Source organism: Antennarius striatus, chromosome 5 (assembly GCF_040054535.1).
Source record: "Antennarius striatus isolate MH-2024 chromosome 5, ASM4005453v1, whole genome shotgun sequence".
In the NCBI taxonomy this organism is placed as follows: domain Eukaryota; kingdom Metazoa; phylum Chordata; class Actinopteri; order Lophiiformes; family Antennariidae; genus Antennarius; species Antennarius striatus.
Genome location: NC_090780.1, coordinates 20,566,125 through 20,580,565, shown reverse-complemented (window position 1 = coordinate 20,580,565; position 14,441 = coordinate 20,566,125). Strand labels below are relative to the sequence as shown.

The 14,441-nt window shown below is 42.5% G+C and overlaps 2 protein-coding genes across 2 annotated transcripts; one reads left to right on the top strand and one right to left on the bottom strand.

Moving 5' to 3' along the window:
- The first annotated feature begins 6,243 nt into the window (after positions 1-6,243).
- Positions 6,244-10,381, top strand: si:dkey-202e22.2 (netrin-4). The gene is made up of 10 exons (XM_068315977.1): positions 6,244-6,756; positions 7,271-7,761; positions 7,842-8,141; positions 8,416-8,542; positions 8,659-8,847; positions 9,041-9,257; positions 9,344-9,468; positions 9,605-9,673; positions 9,768-9,938; positions 10,072-10,381. The coding sequence occupies exons 1-10, from the start codon at positions 6,681-6,683 to the stop codon at positions 10,215-10,217; spliced, it is 1,911 nt and encodes a 636-aa protein (XP_068172078.1). The 5' UTR covers positions 6,244-6,680; the 3' UTR covers positions 10,218-10,381.
- Positions 10,382-11,310: 929 nt separating this feature from the next.
- chchd4a (coiled-coil-helix-coiled-coil-helix domain containing 4a) lies at positions 11,311-13,627 on the bottom strand. The gene is made up of 3 exons (XM_068315311.1): positions 13,471-13,627; positions 12,946-13,044; positions 11,311-12,852 (listed from the first exon to the last, which is right to left on the bottom strand). The coding sequence occupies exons 1-3, from the start codon at positions 13,490-13,492 to the stop codon at positions 12,479-12,481; spliced, it is 495 nt and encodes a 164-aa protein (XP_068171412.1). The 5' UTR covers positions 13,493-13,627; the 3' UTR covers positions 11,311-12,478.
- Positions 13,628-14,441: the final 814 nt, after the last annotated feature.

Here is a 14,441-nt window from a genome sequence, read left to right as displayed (position 1 = left end):
AAATAAACTTTTAAAAAGTGAAAGACACTACAAAAGTAACAAAATTAGCTTTAAATGGGAATTTTTTCCAAACTCATTCTGTGAGAAAAAACAAACAAAAAAACAAACAAATAAATAAATAAAGACATAAAGACATAAAGAAAGAATGATGATAAATTAAAAATGACCGTCATTCAGCTGGTAACTAGATATTCAACCCAAACTCAGCTGCTTCTACTTTCTTAAACAACAATGTTGAAAGATGATCTGAGTTTATGTCTGTTGTCAGGTTGGGCAACACTTGGTGCCCAAAGAATGAGGTGAGCTGATTACCTGAACAGAGTGAATGAACAGGTTCATCGATGGATTTATACTTCATATTTTAAGTTTTTTGAACAGATGTCCAGATTTCAATGCAAATAATTTCCCTTGAGCATTTGAGGTACTGAAGTTATTCAAGGACTTGTTTCAGTCCTTATACCCAGTCACACTCGTTTGTCTTATTAAATATTGTTATTACTCAAAACTTATGTTAATGTTATTTTATTATGTCATACAGAAAAACAGAAGGAATCATGGGCAGGTCCAACACTTTTTTTACAGCACTCTCAAAACTGTGTGTAGCTCTATAGAGATCTCACATGACAAGGTGTCTTCACATTTTACCAGTAAGTACATCCTGGTAGAGGAGATAATGACAATAATGGCAAGCAAATGGAATATGATAGGAATTTACAATTTTCAGTTCACAGCGAAAACCAGTTTATCCCAAACAATCCCATCGATCCTGGGGCATGAGGGCATCATGAACGCCTTTTTTCCCCCCATGGCGGATCCCAAGCATCAAACACTGCACCCCTTGCACCCCCGGCCTCTTCAGATGAAACTCATCAGAGCAGTCTCAGATTGGGTAGCCAAGCACAAATACGTCGTCTCATGTGTCTAAATCCCCACGTGTCATTTCCAAAGGACACGCTGCCATGCAGACAGGGATTAATTAATGTTGGGGTGGGGGTGTGTGTGCAGGAGCTGAAGAGGTGTAGTCATGTGTTTGTTTTTAGGGGTCCAAGGTGAAACTGCTTGACATCGTAGCCTAAGCACCGAGGTGACTTCAAACAGATGCTATGGGTGGTGCCATATTTTGGGCTGTGGTCATTAAGGACTGACCAGCTGCCTTCTGCTCCGCTGGCATCATCTCAATGAAGATCAGTCTCAAAGCAATGACCTCAACTAATGAGTAGATCCAAAAGGGTCTCAATAAACCCCTTTTAATAATGATAATATTATCCTGGAGTGGCCTCAGCACTCAAAGCACCCTGACCACAGTGGTCTATTAATCATGCGACACTCATGGAACTGAGGGAGGAAATCCAGACCAAAGAACATCTCATGAGAACAATAAGTTGCCGGTGAGGTATTGGTCGTTTGACTAGCAAAGCTGCAGCCATCTCTGAAACCAGGACCTCACAATGGTGAGAGGACCTGATTGAACAGATGTGGCCATCAGCTCAGGGTGGTTGGAACTGATTAAACCCCAAACACGCAGCTTTGATCCGCCTTTATTTTTGACTGTTTTCCACTTCTCCTTCAAAGGGTCCAATAACAGATACCAAACACGCTCACACGAAAGAACTGGATCAAAATCAGCCGCTAAATAACATCAATATTAGTCACTAAAACAGAGTAATCCATGATAAAACCTCCCTTTTCACCCAAAGATTCCAATACCTCCCTGTCTTCCTCCCCTCCCTCGTACTTCTGCAGTATTGAGATGTCGTGAGGGTCATACCTTTGTGAACACGAGTCCCATTTTACGCTAATGACATCAGCATGTGCTGCTAACTTTAGCTGCTCCTTGGGGCCAGATGTTCTCGTATAGGATCAAACACTGGCTGTACCCCTCTTACTATAATATTGTTGGGCAAGTCCTTAGCGCTCACTCATATCCCCCGCATACCTCTTTACTCCTGCAAAAACCCGTAATCAGACCGCATATGTGGGAACACCCTTCGATTTAATTCTTGAATGGAAACACACATAAGCCTGCCGCAGTTTTCATAGAAGTTTAATGAAGCTTCCTTGAAAAGAACCTTGTTTAGCTTCTTTGTTGTATCTCAGAATGTGACACACATACAGGGATAATTCGTGTTATTTCTTCCTGATTTTCACATTTACAGAATAAATAGGAAAGAAGCCAATTTTTGAACACACCATAAGAGTCATTTATGCCACTTTATTCCAGCCATTTCACCCCATTTTAAAGGCTTTGTAATCTGATAATGACATTGTTATCGGCTCACGGATGAAACACAACCACCGCAAATGGAGAAATACACATCACAAACTTCTTCCATTCAGACTGGATGTTTGACGTTCCCCGGTCATATGAGACGCTGTAGTTTAACTGTGACCCTTGTGCTTGACTATACAGTAAATTGAAGGTGCTGTCATGGTTCAGTTCATTCGCAGGTGGACTCTTGGCATGCCCATAAATACTCTTTTTTATTATGCAGTTATGTGAGCATATGTTTGTACCTTCCTGCATCCAAATGAGCTCCAATCAGTGTCCAGTATTTCCCTCAGCCTTTAATGTGCTGACCTCTGACCCCCCCCATCGCCCTTGATGTTAGTTAGTTCTTCGCAGTTGCTTTATTCTTTTTCACATGTAATTATTCAAGCGCCAGGCTACAGCTTCTTTTTAATCCATTGAAAGTTTTTGTTTTGGCATCTATTTTAGTGGGTGTGAGGGTGTGACTCGCAAAAGTAAGAAAGAAGCGATCGGAATCCGTAACATATGTCTTTACGTGTTTTGTGGTAAACCAGTGTGAGCTGGCATTCCAGTTTCTTTAGGTGGGTGGGCTGAGACAAGATTTATCGCGTAGTTGTGTCTTCATGTGTTTGTGTGTTTATGTGAAGATATGGATGCACAAAAATAATTTTTTTGCGGTTTGCTTTGTAGATGATAATAATAAATATTATGGGGTCAGAAAGGGAGACAACACAGAAAAGGACCAGTGATAAGCGTGTGGTTGTGAACGAGAGGATAAATTGTGCGATTAATTCAGTTAAAGAACACTATCAGTGATCACCTGAGGCCTGCCAATCCCCCTTAAGAATTAATGAAGACTAATTGGTTCCACATATTTTCCAGCCGTTTATAAGAGTGTAAAAATATATGATCGTAACTATATTCCGTGAACACCCACACATCTACACGCGAGCTCACAGATGCACACATTTCTGGTCTGGCGAGCTGCCAGAGTTCTTCACAGAGGCCTTGATTTGTCATCCTGCCTCATCTGGCCTCTATCAGTTTCTGGTTTGACAGTTTAATCTGTGTCATTCATCCTCTCACATCAAAGAGGCAAAGTGCATTCTAAACATTTCATGCTGCGCAAGTGCACTCACACACAAGTAGACGTGTGCATGAAAATGTTGACAGAGTAGGTTTAAAGTGTTTCTTTGAGGATTATTTAAAATGTTTTTGTGACATGAGGTTAATAGCAAACAACAGCAGCGCTAACTAATTCAAGCAGCGGACTGATCCCAATGTGATCTAAAGAAATACAGTCCTCCTGGTTTTATTGGACCTGAGCTGGAGACCTTTGCAGTTGAACTATCACCTTGACCTTTTAACTTCAAACCGTGCCAAAGGACAGGCTTCAGGTTCAGGTAGTTAAGACTGGTTTGTTGTATTATCTTAAATTTTATTTGGATCTTTATATCTGACATCTGTACCACGTGTTTTACTGTATATTGTAAAAGCTATGAGTCTTACCTCAAAAATTCAACAGAATCATTATCTCTAACCTCACTTCTTAACTCGAACACACCCTTGTTGTCCATGATGTATATTGGTTTCTCTTCTGGCGTTGATCACATCACGAGATGTGTGTGTTGCTATGGTTTCCATAACAAACAGTTTAACTGGCATAACTTTATTCATTACTAAATCCACATGCACTAACTGGATAAATGGTTTTATGGTTGGTAATTTGGAGAGACAAATCAAGGATTTATGCTGGGCTGTGGAGATTAAATGCAGTGAAGTCATGTAAGGAGGCAGTTTAAGACTCTTCATCCCTGGAGAAACATATGAGCTGACGTACAGAATGCAAAGACCCAGAGAATACAGGCAAGGAGAAAGATTGTGAAGTGTGGATTGACACAGTGTGTGCCTGAGCAAACACTGAACATTTTTAGGAAGCAGAAGTCCCTGTTAGTCTGACCCTGGTTCTCCCACCCCAGGCCCCCCATAGGCCCTGTAAATGACACAAAGTAAAGTAATTAGAGAGGCAGTCATGGGGCAGGTAGGAGATTCCTGTGACCTTTCCTGGCTTGGTATTTGACCTCTCACAACTGGGGGCAGTGATGGAAGATACATGCTGAACATTTACAGATTCTATTCACTCAAAAGAACAAGAAGAAAGAAAAAAAAAACAAGCGGACATTTTTCTCACGGTTTCATGAAGTGTGGCATGGATTAGGTTGTTTATGCCTCAACTCTAAGCTCTGAACAAGCATTTAATTAGATGTGGAGTGCTCCAAATTCCAAATGAAGTGATTTAAGCATTCAAAGGTTTTGTATTTTGAAGCCAAAAATGAAAAGATAAAATAGTTTACTTGCACTAGAAGTGACTGCTCTGGTTTACGACGTCGCTGCCAACCTTGAACTCAAACCTCAGCAACTTATAATTAATGAAAATTAAAGTTTTGCCAGCTCCGACTCAGATGTTCGTCAAATACACTCTGAAATTCATTCCATGTCATGTTTTTTTCCTGTCGGAGACAGAGAAACCACAGCTGGACCACACTGACAGTTTTAATATGCTATATCCATTATCCTAGGAAAAGTTCTCCCACCCTGCAAACACTGAAAAAATGTGAATCTCATTTTCATTTGTTCTGCGGAGCCGGAACTGACTTTAAATCAAAGGCAGACATGATTTCTGCATGCCACCAATCAGATAATAGTTAACCCCTCATAAATGGCGTAACACTAACCTCCTGTACAGTTTATTATAAAGTAGCGCATTATGCACTGTTGGAGTGAGACAAGAGGAGAAAGACATGAGAGGAGATGGAGAGCCTCTGGGGTTCCATAGTGTGGAGGTTTGCCAGACGCTAGCTGGGAGTAGGCGACTGGAAAAGCAAGAGGATATACGACAGGAAAGACCAGAGAATGTCAGACAAATGTACAACAGAAAGAGATGGAGCGATTGTGGGTTCGGAGACAGAAAACTTCCAGGAAAACTTGAATGGATTCAGAAAAAAATAAAGACAGATGTGCTCGATCTGCCGCCTGTCACAAAGAGAGGTGAATAATCCACTCCTGATTCTTCATTAAAACATCATATCACATTTTCTGTCAGTACAAACCAAACCCACACATCATTATTATTGTTTCATGCCACTCCTCAGAAAATTAAGTTTTTGTTTCCTCCTTTGAGGAAAGAAAGAAAGAATGTAAATCTGGATGGCATTAAGAACATTATGGAAGCTAAACTAGTTCTGTGTGTCTAGTTCAATTTTCTGAGCCTTCTATACTGGAAACCGAACCACAGAACAGAAAATACATGCTGTTTACTCCTCTGATTCAAAGGGAGGCGACTGGTTGGGTCGGTGGGTGGGGAGCTGCATCAGACTTAAGGGCCCGACATGTGTGTATACTGTTAAAAAGAATTGAAGAAGAAGGATTGCCATGTTTCAGACCATGTGTTTATGATCCCGTGTTACAGTGAAGAATGGCAGAGCACGCCATTCAGTCAGGCCGACAGATGGAAGCGGAGGCGAATTTCTTGTCCATGTGATTCCAATGCAACTCAAACCAGTCAAATTCTTTGGTTCCTTGATGCACCACCAAGCTCCAAATAACGGGACCGGGGACTATTTTTGTCTCCCTTCTCAGGTTTCTTCCTGGCAGAGTTCAAAGACACCTGTAACTGGGGAAAACTGCAGCTGGAAAACAGGAGGTCAGACGCAGATAAACTGATTTCCCCATCTTATTACGAGGCCCTGGTCACTGAGGGAGTGTGTGTGTGTGTGTGTGTGTGTGTGTGTGTGTGTGTGTGTGTGTGTGTGTGTGTGCGTGCGTGTGTGTGTGTGTGTGTGCGTGTGTGTGTGTGTGAGAGAGAACGCTCGCGTAAGTGTATGTGTGTGGGCGGGGCGCGCAGTGGATAAAAGCCGGGCTCGCTCGTCTTCCATGGTAATGCGTAAAAACGCGTAGAGCGCTGATTACGCAGCCTTTCGTTTCGCTGCGAATGAACGAAAGCATTTTTATGAATGAATTATTATCGTTCTAAAAAAGATCATCTATCATCATTTTAACTTTTGAGGATAAAACATAAACGTAAAGAGACACCTTTGTTGCGCAAAATGGATGGATGTAAAGCGCTTGTTCAGCCTTGGAGTGACCAGTGAGCTGCACTATCCCGTGTTATGTTCCGGATGATGCTCTGATCTTCATCGAAAGACTTTTTTCTTCAAAATCGGTGTTCAACTTGGTCGACATCGAAAAACAAACAAACAAACAAACAAACCAATCCAGGATTGATCTGCGCTCTTTGGGTATCCTGTAGCTGTGGGGTGAAATGAGCTTGTCCGTTATCTAGGCACCACATAATGTTGACTCTGGTCCCTGAAGGAACGCGTTCATCGCAGTTTGTCTCGCCAACACCGCTGAAACGAGGGGAGAGTTTAGTATGCTGGGGAAAGGTCGACGTCCGATGTTGGTGGCGCTCTATTGGCTGTTTCTGACCGTGACGTGGCCCTGTGCAGGTGAGGCGCGCCGTCTTCCCCGTTGATGCTTCTTATCTGAATGACTAAGCGTCAAACTTGCATTCGCCTTTTAGGCGTTTAGACTTTAAATGTCCATAAAACCATCTTACATCTTCATCAGCAGGTGTTTACTTACTTGTTGATGTCCTAGAGCACATGTGTCAAACTTAAGGCCCGGGGGCCAAATGTGGCCCTGCACATCACTTTATGCAAGAGCATAAAAGGTCAGAGTGTCTCAAAATAAATAGGTAATAAGTAATAATTAATAAATTCAGAGTAACATTAAGGAATAGTTACATGTAATAGTTACATTTATGTTACATTGCACTGATTTACATTTAGTTACATTTATAAGTTACGTCTGGCCCATTGAGGAAATCATTCTGCTGATGTGGCCCTTGATGAAAATGAGTTTGACACCCCTGTCCTAGAGGTAAAGTTCATGCTTGATTTAAGATTAAAACAAAAACCCACATTATGTGACGTGTTAATCCGCTCTCCATCACCCTGTCAGCTTCCAGATGTGTGAACCACGCCTGTAGCCCACCCATGGGTAACCTGGCCAGTGGCAGGGTCCTCCTCACCCTCTCAAGCTGCTGTGGGAACAACTCCTCCAGGCACAGCCTTTGCCCCAATCCTCCTACAACCCCCCACCTCTGCCCTGAGGACAACCACCCATCTGCTCACATGACTGACGACCCATTCATGTATCCGGATACTTGGTGGGCATCGGCGGCGGGCACCACCTTGCAGGGACAGCAGGATGAGATCCGGCTGGACTTGGACACACGGTTCTGCCTGTCCCATGTGGTTTTGGTGTTCAGGTCGCCTCGGCCTGCTGCCATGGCCGTCGAACGCTCGTCTGACTTTGGGAAGACCTGGGAAGCTCTGAAGCTCTTTGCACAAAATTGCAACGACGAGTTTGGTTTGCACGACGATCACGACAAGCCGGGCTCTTTGTGTACATCCCGTTACACTCGTGCTACGCCCTGTACTGGGGGGGAGGTAAGATAATGTGCACCAATGGGAAGCCTGAGCAGATCCACAGTGTCATGTCTTGACTGGTGCTCTGCTTCTCCTCTCAGGTGATTCTGCGGACACTGGATCCCAGCAGTGACAAAACACTGGACCCTTATAGTCCGGAGGCCCTCGCCCGCCTCACCCTCACTAACCTCCGCATCAGATTGCTGAGAGCTCAGACCTGTCCTGCACGTCCAAATCCCAGTAAAGAAGAGACCACCCCTGCAGCTCTGACATCCACTTCCACAGAAAACCCATCCTCAGCTCCGTACGCTATTTACTCTTTACTGGCCAGAGGGACCTGCTTGTGTCACGGACACGCCGAGCAATGCGTGCCGCACAACAGCAGCCAAGAAAGTAACATGGTGAGTGGCATTTCATTCATATTTTTACATTTATATGTGCGTGCATGTCGAAGAACTTTCGGTACATTACTACCCAGTGTGAGCATCAGGATATCGGTTCCAGATGTGAAACGCACAGATGGAAAACGTCCATCTGAGTGTCTTTAAATCGCTTGATTTACTCCTGACACAACCTACATGGATCTATTTTAGCTTTATGGATCTTGGCAGCAGGCGTTTGTAATGTGTGCTGATGTAGGCAAAGTAACCGAGCACCCACAGATGTGTCTTCCAGGTGTCGGGGAAATGTGTGTGTGCTCACCACACAGCAGGAGATCACTGCGATAGGTGTGCTCCGCTGTACAACGATCGCCCCTGGAAACCCGCCAACAGCAGCAGCGGGGAGGCCAACCCATGCCAGAGTAAGTGACCCCCAACGGGTTGGCCCTCCTTCGCACTCATCCTATCCTCATATCCTCATTTTGTCTGTCCCTCACCTCCCCGATGGCTGTGACATCACACACACCCGTGATGTCAGAGTGCCAGTGCCACGCCCACGCAGACAGCTGTCACTTCTCTCAGCGGGTGTGGCTGTCCTCCGGTGGGGCCAGCGGGGGCGTTTGCAATAACTGCAGACATAACACAGTGGGGCGCAGGTGTCATCGCTGTCGCCATGGATACCGCCGCCAGCGGTCACTGCCCCACAACTCTCCTCACACCTGCACACGTAAGAGACACACAACAGGGGAGAGGCTTGGGATTTCCCACCATGACTGATTTGTTTCAGGTAGTAGCATTAACCCAAGTCATAATGACGTATAGCGCCATCTGCTGGCTGGCATTTGTAATGCCATGAGTTGAAAGAAGAGAAAGCATAACTGTCAGCGGTGTATAGAATGGTATCTGTCTCTGTTTCTCAGGCTGCTGGTGTGATCCACAGGGCTCTTTGCCTCCTCGTCCCGGACAGGACGGACCCTGGTGCCACCCTAGAAGCGGACAGTGTCACTGCAAATCTGGTGTGGCGGGTACAGACTGCAGCCACTGCCTTCCTGGCTATTGGGGTTTTGGAGAGGAAGGTTGTAAACCCTGCACCTGCCCTGACCACTGTGATCCTACCAATGGGCAGTGTCTGGACAGGTTAGCCACGTGCTTCATCCGATGCCAGAAATTCTTTATACATTGACATGGAAGACAGACTTAAATGTTTGATTCCACTTTCACAGCTACTCAAATAACCATGTGTTCAATGTGCCCATTGGCGGAAAAATCCCTGATGTGGATCAAATGCTGATGGAAGAAGAGGCGCAGTGGTCGAAAGAGCTTTCAGTCTCGGCTCTGTGTTACACAGGTGAGTGTTTTAACAATTTAAGCAGCTTTATTTTAGCAGCTGTTCAAGCCTAAAACCTGTCGGATCATAATGTTTCACAGACTAAAATTGTGGAACTCAAAGTGGACCGAAGCATAACTCAAGTGTTTTTACACAGGGAAGTGTAGCTGTAAGGAGAAAAAACTGAGAAGTGGGACCGACCTCTGTAAAATTAAACATGATTATGGTGAGAAAAAAAATTGTTTGTTTGAAATCTGTTTGAAAAGCACTATTTGGTTGATAGTTTATATTAATTGGGCTCTTTGTGTTACTCGCGACAGTGATCAAGGCCAGTGTGTTGGCCGCACACGACAAAGGCAGCCATGCTGAAGTGCAGGTCAAAGTACGCAAGGTCTTTAAGTCAAGCCAAGAGGGGCTGTCGTTGGGGACCATTAGCATCTATCCTCTGTCCTGGACCAGCCGTGGTTGCACCTGCCCCATCCTAAACCCAGGTCATTTCTGATCTATAACTTGATTTTAAATTGACCAAAAAACTGACAAAAAATTTAAAAGAAGTGATACATATAATACAGCAAGAAGGATATATTGAAAATGAGATTTAAAGTATCCTAATATCCTCACCAGGTATGGACTACCTGCTGGCCGGCCCAGAAGAGCCCAGGACAGGCCATCTGCTCGTCACCATGCAGAGTGTAGCTGTCCCATGGACACCCAGAATAGGTCTACTTATATCAGAGGGCCTGAGGAATGGATGTCCAAGAACTATATGATCCTTAGGCGGGACACTGACAAATTATGAGTCAATGGACAATTCAGAAGAGACTCAATTCACAGAACATGCAGGAAATTATCAAAGAGTCAATATCAGATGAAGAACCACTTATATGTGGGTCTGCATCATAAGGTTAAGTGGTTGCATTTAATAAACAGTAATTAACACTTAATCTGCACAAAAGATTTGTTTTTCCATGACAGCCGGGTACCAGTTCTTTTACATTCAATTAAAAAAAGAAAAATCAAGATTTGTCAAATCAGATAATTGCGTCTAATATGGGCATGAGAAGTGTATAATGTACTGGTCCTGCGATACCGATTATACACGTGTTGTTTTCACATGCATGTGCAAGTCATATACCACTATCTGAACTTTAGATGTGGTGGCATTTGTTCACTTTCTGCACCTTTCTACTGGTGAGTTCCTTGTGATGCTTGTAAACATATCTGACAAGCAGCTTTAGAAATTGTGAGGAAGTTCACAGACTATGCCAAGAGGTAACTGGTCCACCTGCATCATTTTGTACCTCTCTACTGGAGTTGAAAAAACAAAACAAATATGATCCAATGGCACAGGCAGTAGTCAGATTTCGCACCCCATGTACTGAGGATGTAGTCCTCCAGCAGTCCAAGTGAGTTCATTTTTGCCTGTGGCTCTTTGCTGTCTTCTTTCATGCAACATTTCAGTGATCACAAATACAGTACTTGAAGTTAAAAACACAATTTTCACCATTATGACTTCAAAAGGTGCGCAATGTGGAAAGGAAAACAGTTCACCGAACAGCGTGTCACACTTCTGAGCATGTGTAGGTTTTTGTATTTAATCTGAATTTTGTTGGATCATCAGCCCATCAACCCTGAGCATCAACTGGAGACAGGACAAGAAAACTATACAGCAACAGTTGATCGTGACAAAACATACAACTGTATGCCAGGTACCGTTAGTGTCTCTCAACCTGACAAACTCAGAACAATCTCATCTTTCTTGTAAAATAATTTACAAAACCTTAACCTTCATACTATATTTTCCAAATTACAGGCCCTTAAAATATCTAGCGTGTGGTCAAAAATTCACAAATTGTGTAATATTTCCCAGCATTTTTTATTCTTAGATGCAGTAAATAGCCACATGAAATTATCTGAGATAAAAAATAAACACATACACACATGAGCTGTGTTATAAACTCCTTATTCAACTTTAAACCCACTCCAAGTGTCACAATTTAAGCCAAAAACGTATATTTTTTCTATGACCAACTGTGAGCTTCAATATCATGGTTGGTATATAATCAGACCTTAGATGAAACCTACAAAAATGTATACTCTTGTGACAAAGCAACAGTAAATGGTACCTTGGATGCATCATCTGTAAATTCACTAGAGTAATCCAAATATGTTGAGTAAACTTTCATGGGGCACAATTTGAAATAGGTCAGTAGTCCAAACAATTTATAGCATATGCAAGGTCTAATTTCTACCTGATTTGATACCAGGCTCATCTTCTGCAAAGAGTTGTAATTTAAAGTTATGACCAAATTTCGCAAATTTTCACCTGCCCATATTTTACTCAGAACATGTAATATGAATGTAAAATTTCACATCATCATCGTTTTGGGTTGTTGTACAACAAAAGTGAGCTGATTTTTTTAATGATCCATCAGTTACCAAAATGACCCTTGATGATAATGGAGCAGATGAAGACCCTGTGGTTTCAATAGGATTTTATCAAACAGTAAAAACATGGTGCTATCAGTGTTATGTTTATTGAACAGAAGCCGCTTCCTGTCCTATTAACTGCTTCTTAGTATCTGAGACATAGAAAGCAACACGACTCATGTTAAACTGTACAAAGTGTTGACTGATTCAGGGTGTATATAACGAAGTGCTAATTTTTATTCCTGACAAGGTGATATTAACAGGACAAAACGCATAATAAATGCTAACAGATATCTTCACTGAGAATATAAATTAAATTAACCTCCTTTTGCATATAAAATGAGTCTTTCTGCTAATATCCCTGCAGCAGACAGCTTGGTCAGTCATTATTAAATGCTTTTTGAGTGTTTAGCAAATAAGGCATACTACTTTTGTATGACATTTAACTGCATGTACAGAGTCATTGCCAAAGAGGGTCAAAGCTGTCAGGAAATTCCCTACATGGGCTTTCAAAAGAGAATGAAAAACTGACTAGATCTCAAAGGGTTATTTCTACTGGTCAGTGCGTACACTCAGACAACAAGACATAACACAGCAGAGCTTAGCTGGCAGTTTCATTTTCTGTAGGTGAAGTACTGTCAATGGAGACGTCAGACTTGGGTGTTGAAGTGGTTGAGGTAGAGTCAGTTTCAGGTAAACCAGAGCCCTTGGTTGTGTTGGCAGGGACAGACGGAGAACTGGATTCTGCTTGAGAAGAGCTTTCATTATCTTCTTCCTGAGGATACAGCTCAGGGTACCTCTGCATGCACTCCTGCATGTCACGGAAGTTTTCAATACATTCTGAGCCCTTAACCTCCTCCTTACTATAATGGAAACAGGAAAAGGCCTCCTTGAACTGTGAGCCACATGGTCCACTGGCCATGCCACCTAGACAAGGGCAGTTCCAGTTAATGTCTCCATTTGGCAGGATCAGACCTAAAGAAGCAGGAAATGACACAGAATTTCTTTAATGGAGAATGATCAAGAGGCAATGAATGCTGAAAATTTATGTTCAGTTCAGAAACCAACCATGCTCCTCATATGGATCATCAGGGTCCTCTGCAATGAGCTCAGCGTTACTGGGTGTCTCATGGTCTTCCTTGGTCACAAAGATGATACGATCTTTACCTTAATGTAGACAATCACAATATGGATGATAGTATAAAACCAAGGAGAGTCCAAGTCCTAAAAAATGTTTCCAACTTAACTATGTGTTAACAAATTGAGCAACATGGTCTCTCTTGGTTTGGTTGTGACCTCTGGGGGCGCACTACACCAGCTACTTTGTGTCGTTCCTTAAGGTTAGCGGTTTAAAAGCATCAACTTTTCATTTCAAATGCGTAAATAATATAGATCCTATCACGAACGAACGAAATTAATATAACGCTAGAAAATATGAAGCATTTGATGAGATAGCGCTTAGGTCGCACATGGCCAGGAAACCTACTAACTCAACCTGCTTCAGGGAGCGCTGCTTCTCCGAAAGTTAGCCTAGCATGGCGATTCACTCGATGACATTGACCCACCGGGAAATGATAATTAACGAACAGTTACCTTCCTGCCTGCAGTACGACATGTCTGTCCTCGATTTCCTCCGTAGAGCCTCGTCCTCTGTGAAGAAGCTGACCAGCGGTGAGTAAATCACTCAGCCAGTGCGAGCATAACATTTGACAGGCTACCCGGCATTCCCTGCGACAGCATCCGACTTGCTGGCGCTTGATAGTGACGTCACCGTTATTTTCTTTTCGCGTTTTTTTAAATTTACACTACATAGAACCAGTAAAAACTTTTAAAAATATCTCTATAAATATATGAATACATTTTAAAATATTTTGTGATTTTAATTTTGATACGTTTTCTCCTATTTCTGTTCTTGTATTTCTTGTTCTTGTGTACATTTCCATGTCCTCGTGACCTTGTAGTGTTCAAATAAACTTATGTATTACACATACACATTTTACACACCATGAGATGTTCTTCGCACCATTTGTCAGTTATTGTGTGCTTTACTTTCTATGACAAACAACTACGGTCCAAATCAAATATGCATGTGGTGTGTAGCATTTTATAATTTAATGATCATCCAATTCAACTCACGCACATTTTCTGGTCTATAATAGATTTTGTTAACATCCCCATTGATCATGTGATGATATTCATGGTTAAATACCTTTAACTCATCTCTTACACACTTTAACTGGAATCAGAAACAGTTCCTAGTAGTGTTTTGTCATGTTTAAAATGAAAAGGGCTTAGATTTGTTCTTTTACCCCAATACAAAACAATTTTATCTTACAAACCAACATTGTGCCCTCTAGTGGAAATAATAGGTCAAATTATATACTGTGTTGCTGAGACCTCTCAACTCTATGTGCTAATGTCAGCACAACAGCCTGTCTCTTATAAAGCTATCTCCAAACGTGTTGCTAAGTTACTTTCAGAACCTTCTGGTTGCTGTGATATGGTCCCGTTCATCAATCAATCTGCTAATACTGGTCTGTAGCTGTCATGCACCCATGCAAGTA

What these genes read in the sequence shown, in the direction of transcription:
- si:dkey-202e22.2 (XM_068315977.1), top strand. Translation starts at nt 6,681, where the DNA reads ATGCTGGGGAAAGGTCGACGTCCGATGTTGGTGGCGCTCTATTGGCTG. An exon ending in CTCGGCTCTGTGTTACACAG is followed by an intron (nt 9,469 to 9,604) that starts GTGAGTGTTTTA and finishes GTTTTTACACAG; the next exon opens with GGAAGTGTAGCTGTAAGGAG. An exon ending in TAAAATTAAACATGATTATG is followed by an intron (nt 9,674 to 9,767) that starts GTGAGAAAAAAA and finishes TACTCGCGACAG; the next exon opens with TGATCAAGGCCAGTGTGTTG.
- chchd4a (XM_068315311.1), bottom strand. Translation starts at nt 13,492, where the DNA reads ATGTCGTACTGCAGGCAGGAAG. An exon ending in GTCGTACTGCAGGCAGGAAG is followed by an intron (nt 13,045 to 13,470) that starts GTAACTGTTCGT and finishes GTCTACATTAAG; the next exon opens with GTAAAGATCGTATCATCTTT. An exon ending in TGATCCATATGAGGAGCATG is followed by an intron (nt 12,853 to 12,945) that starts GTTGGTTTCTGA and finishes CTGCTTCTTTAG; the next exon opens with GTCTGATCCTGCCAAATGGA.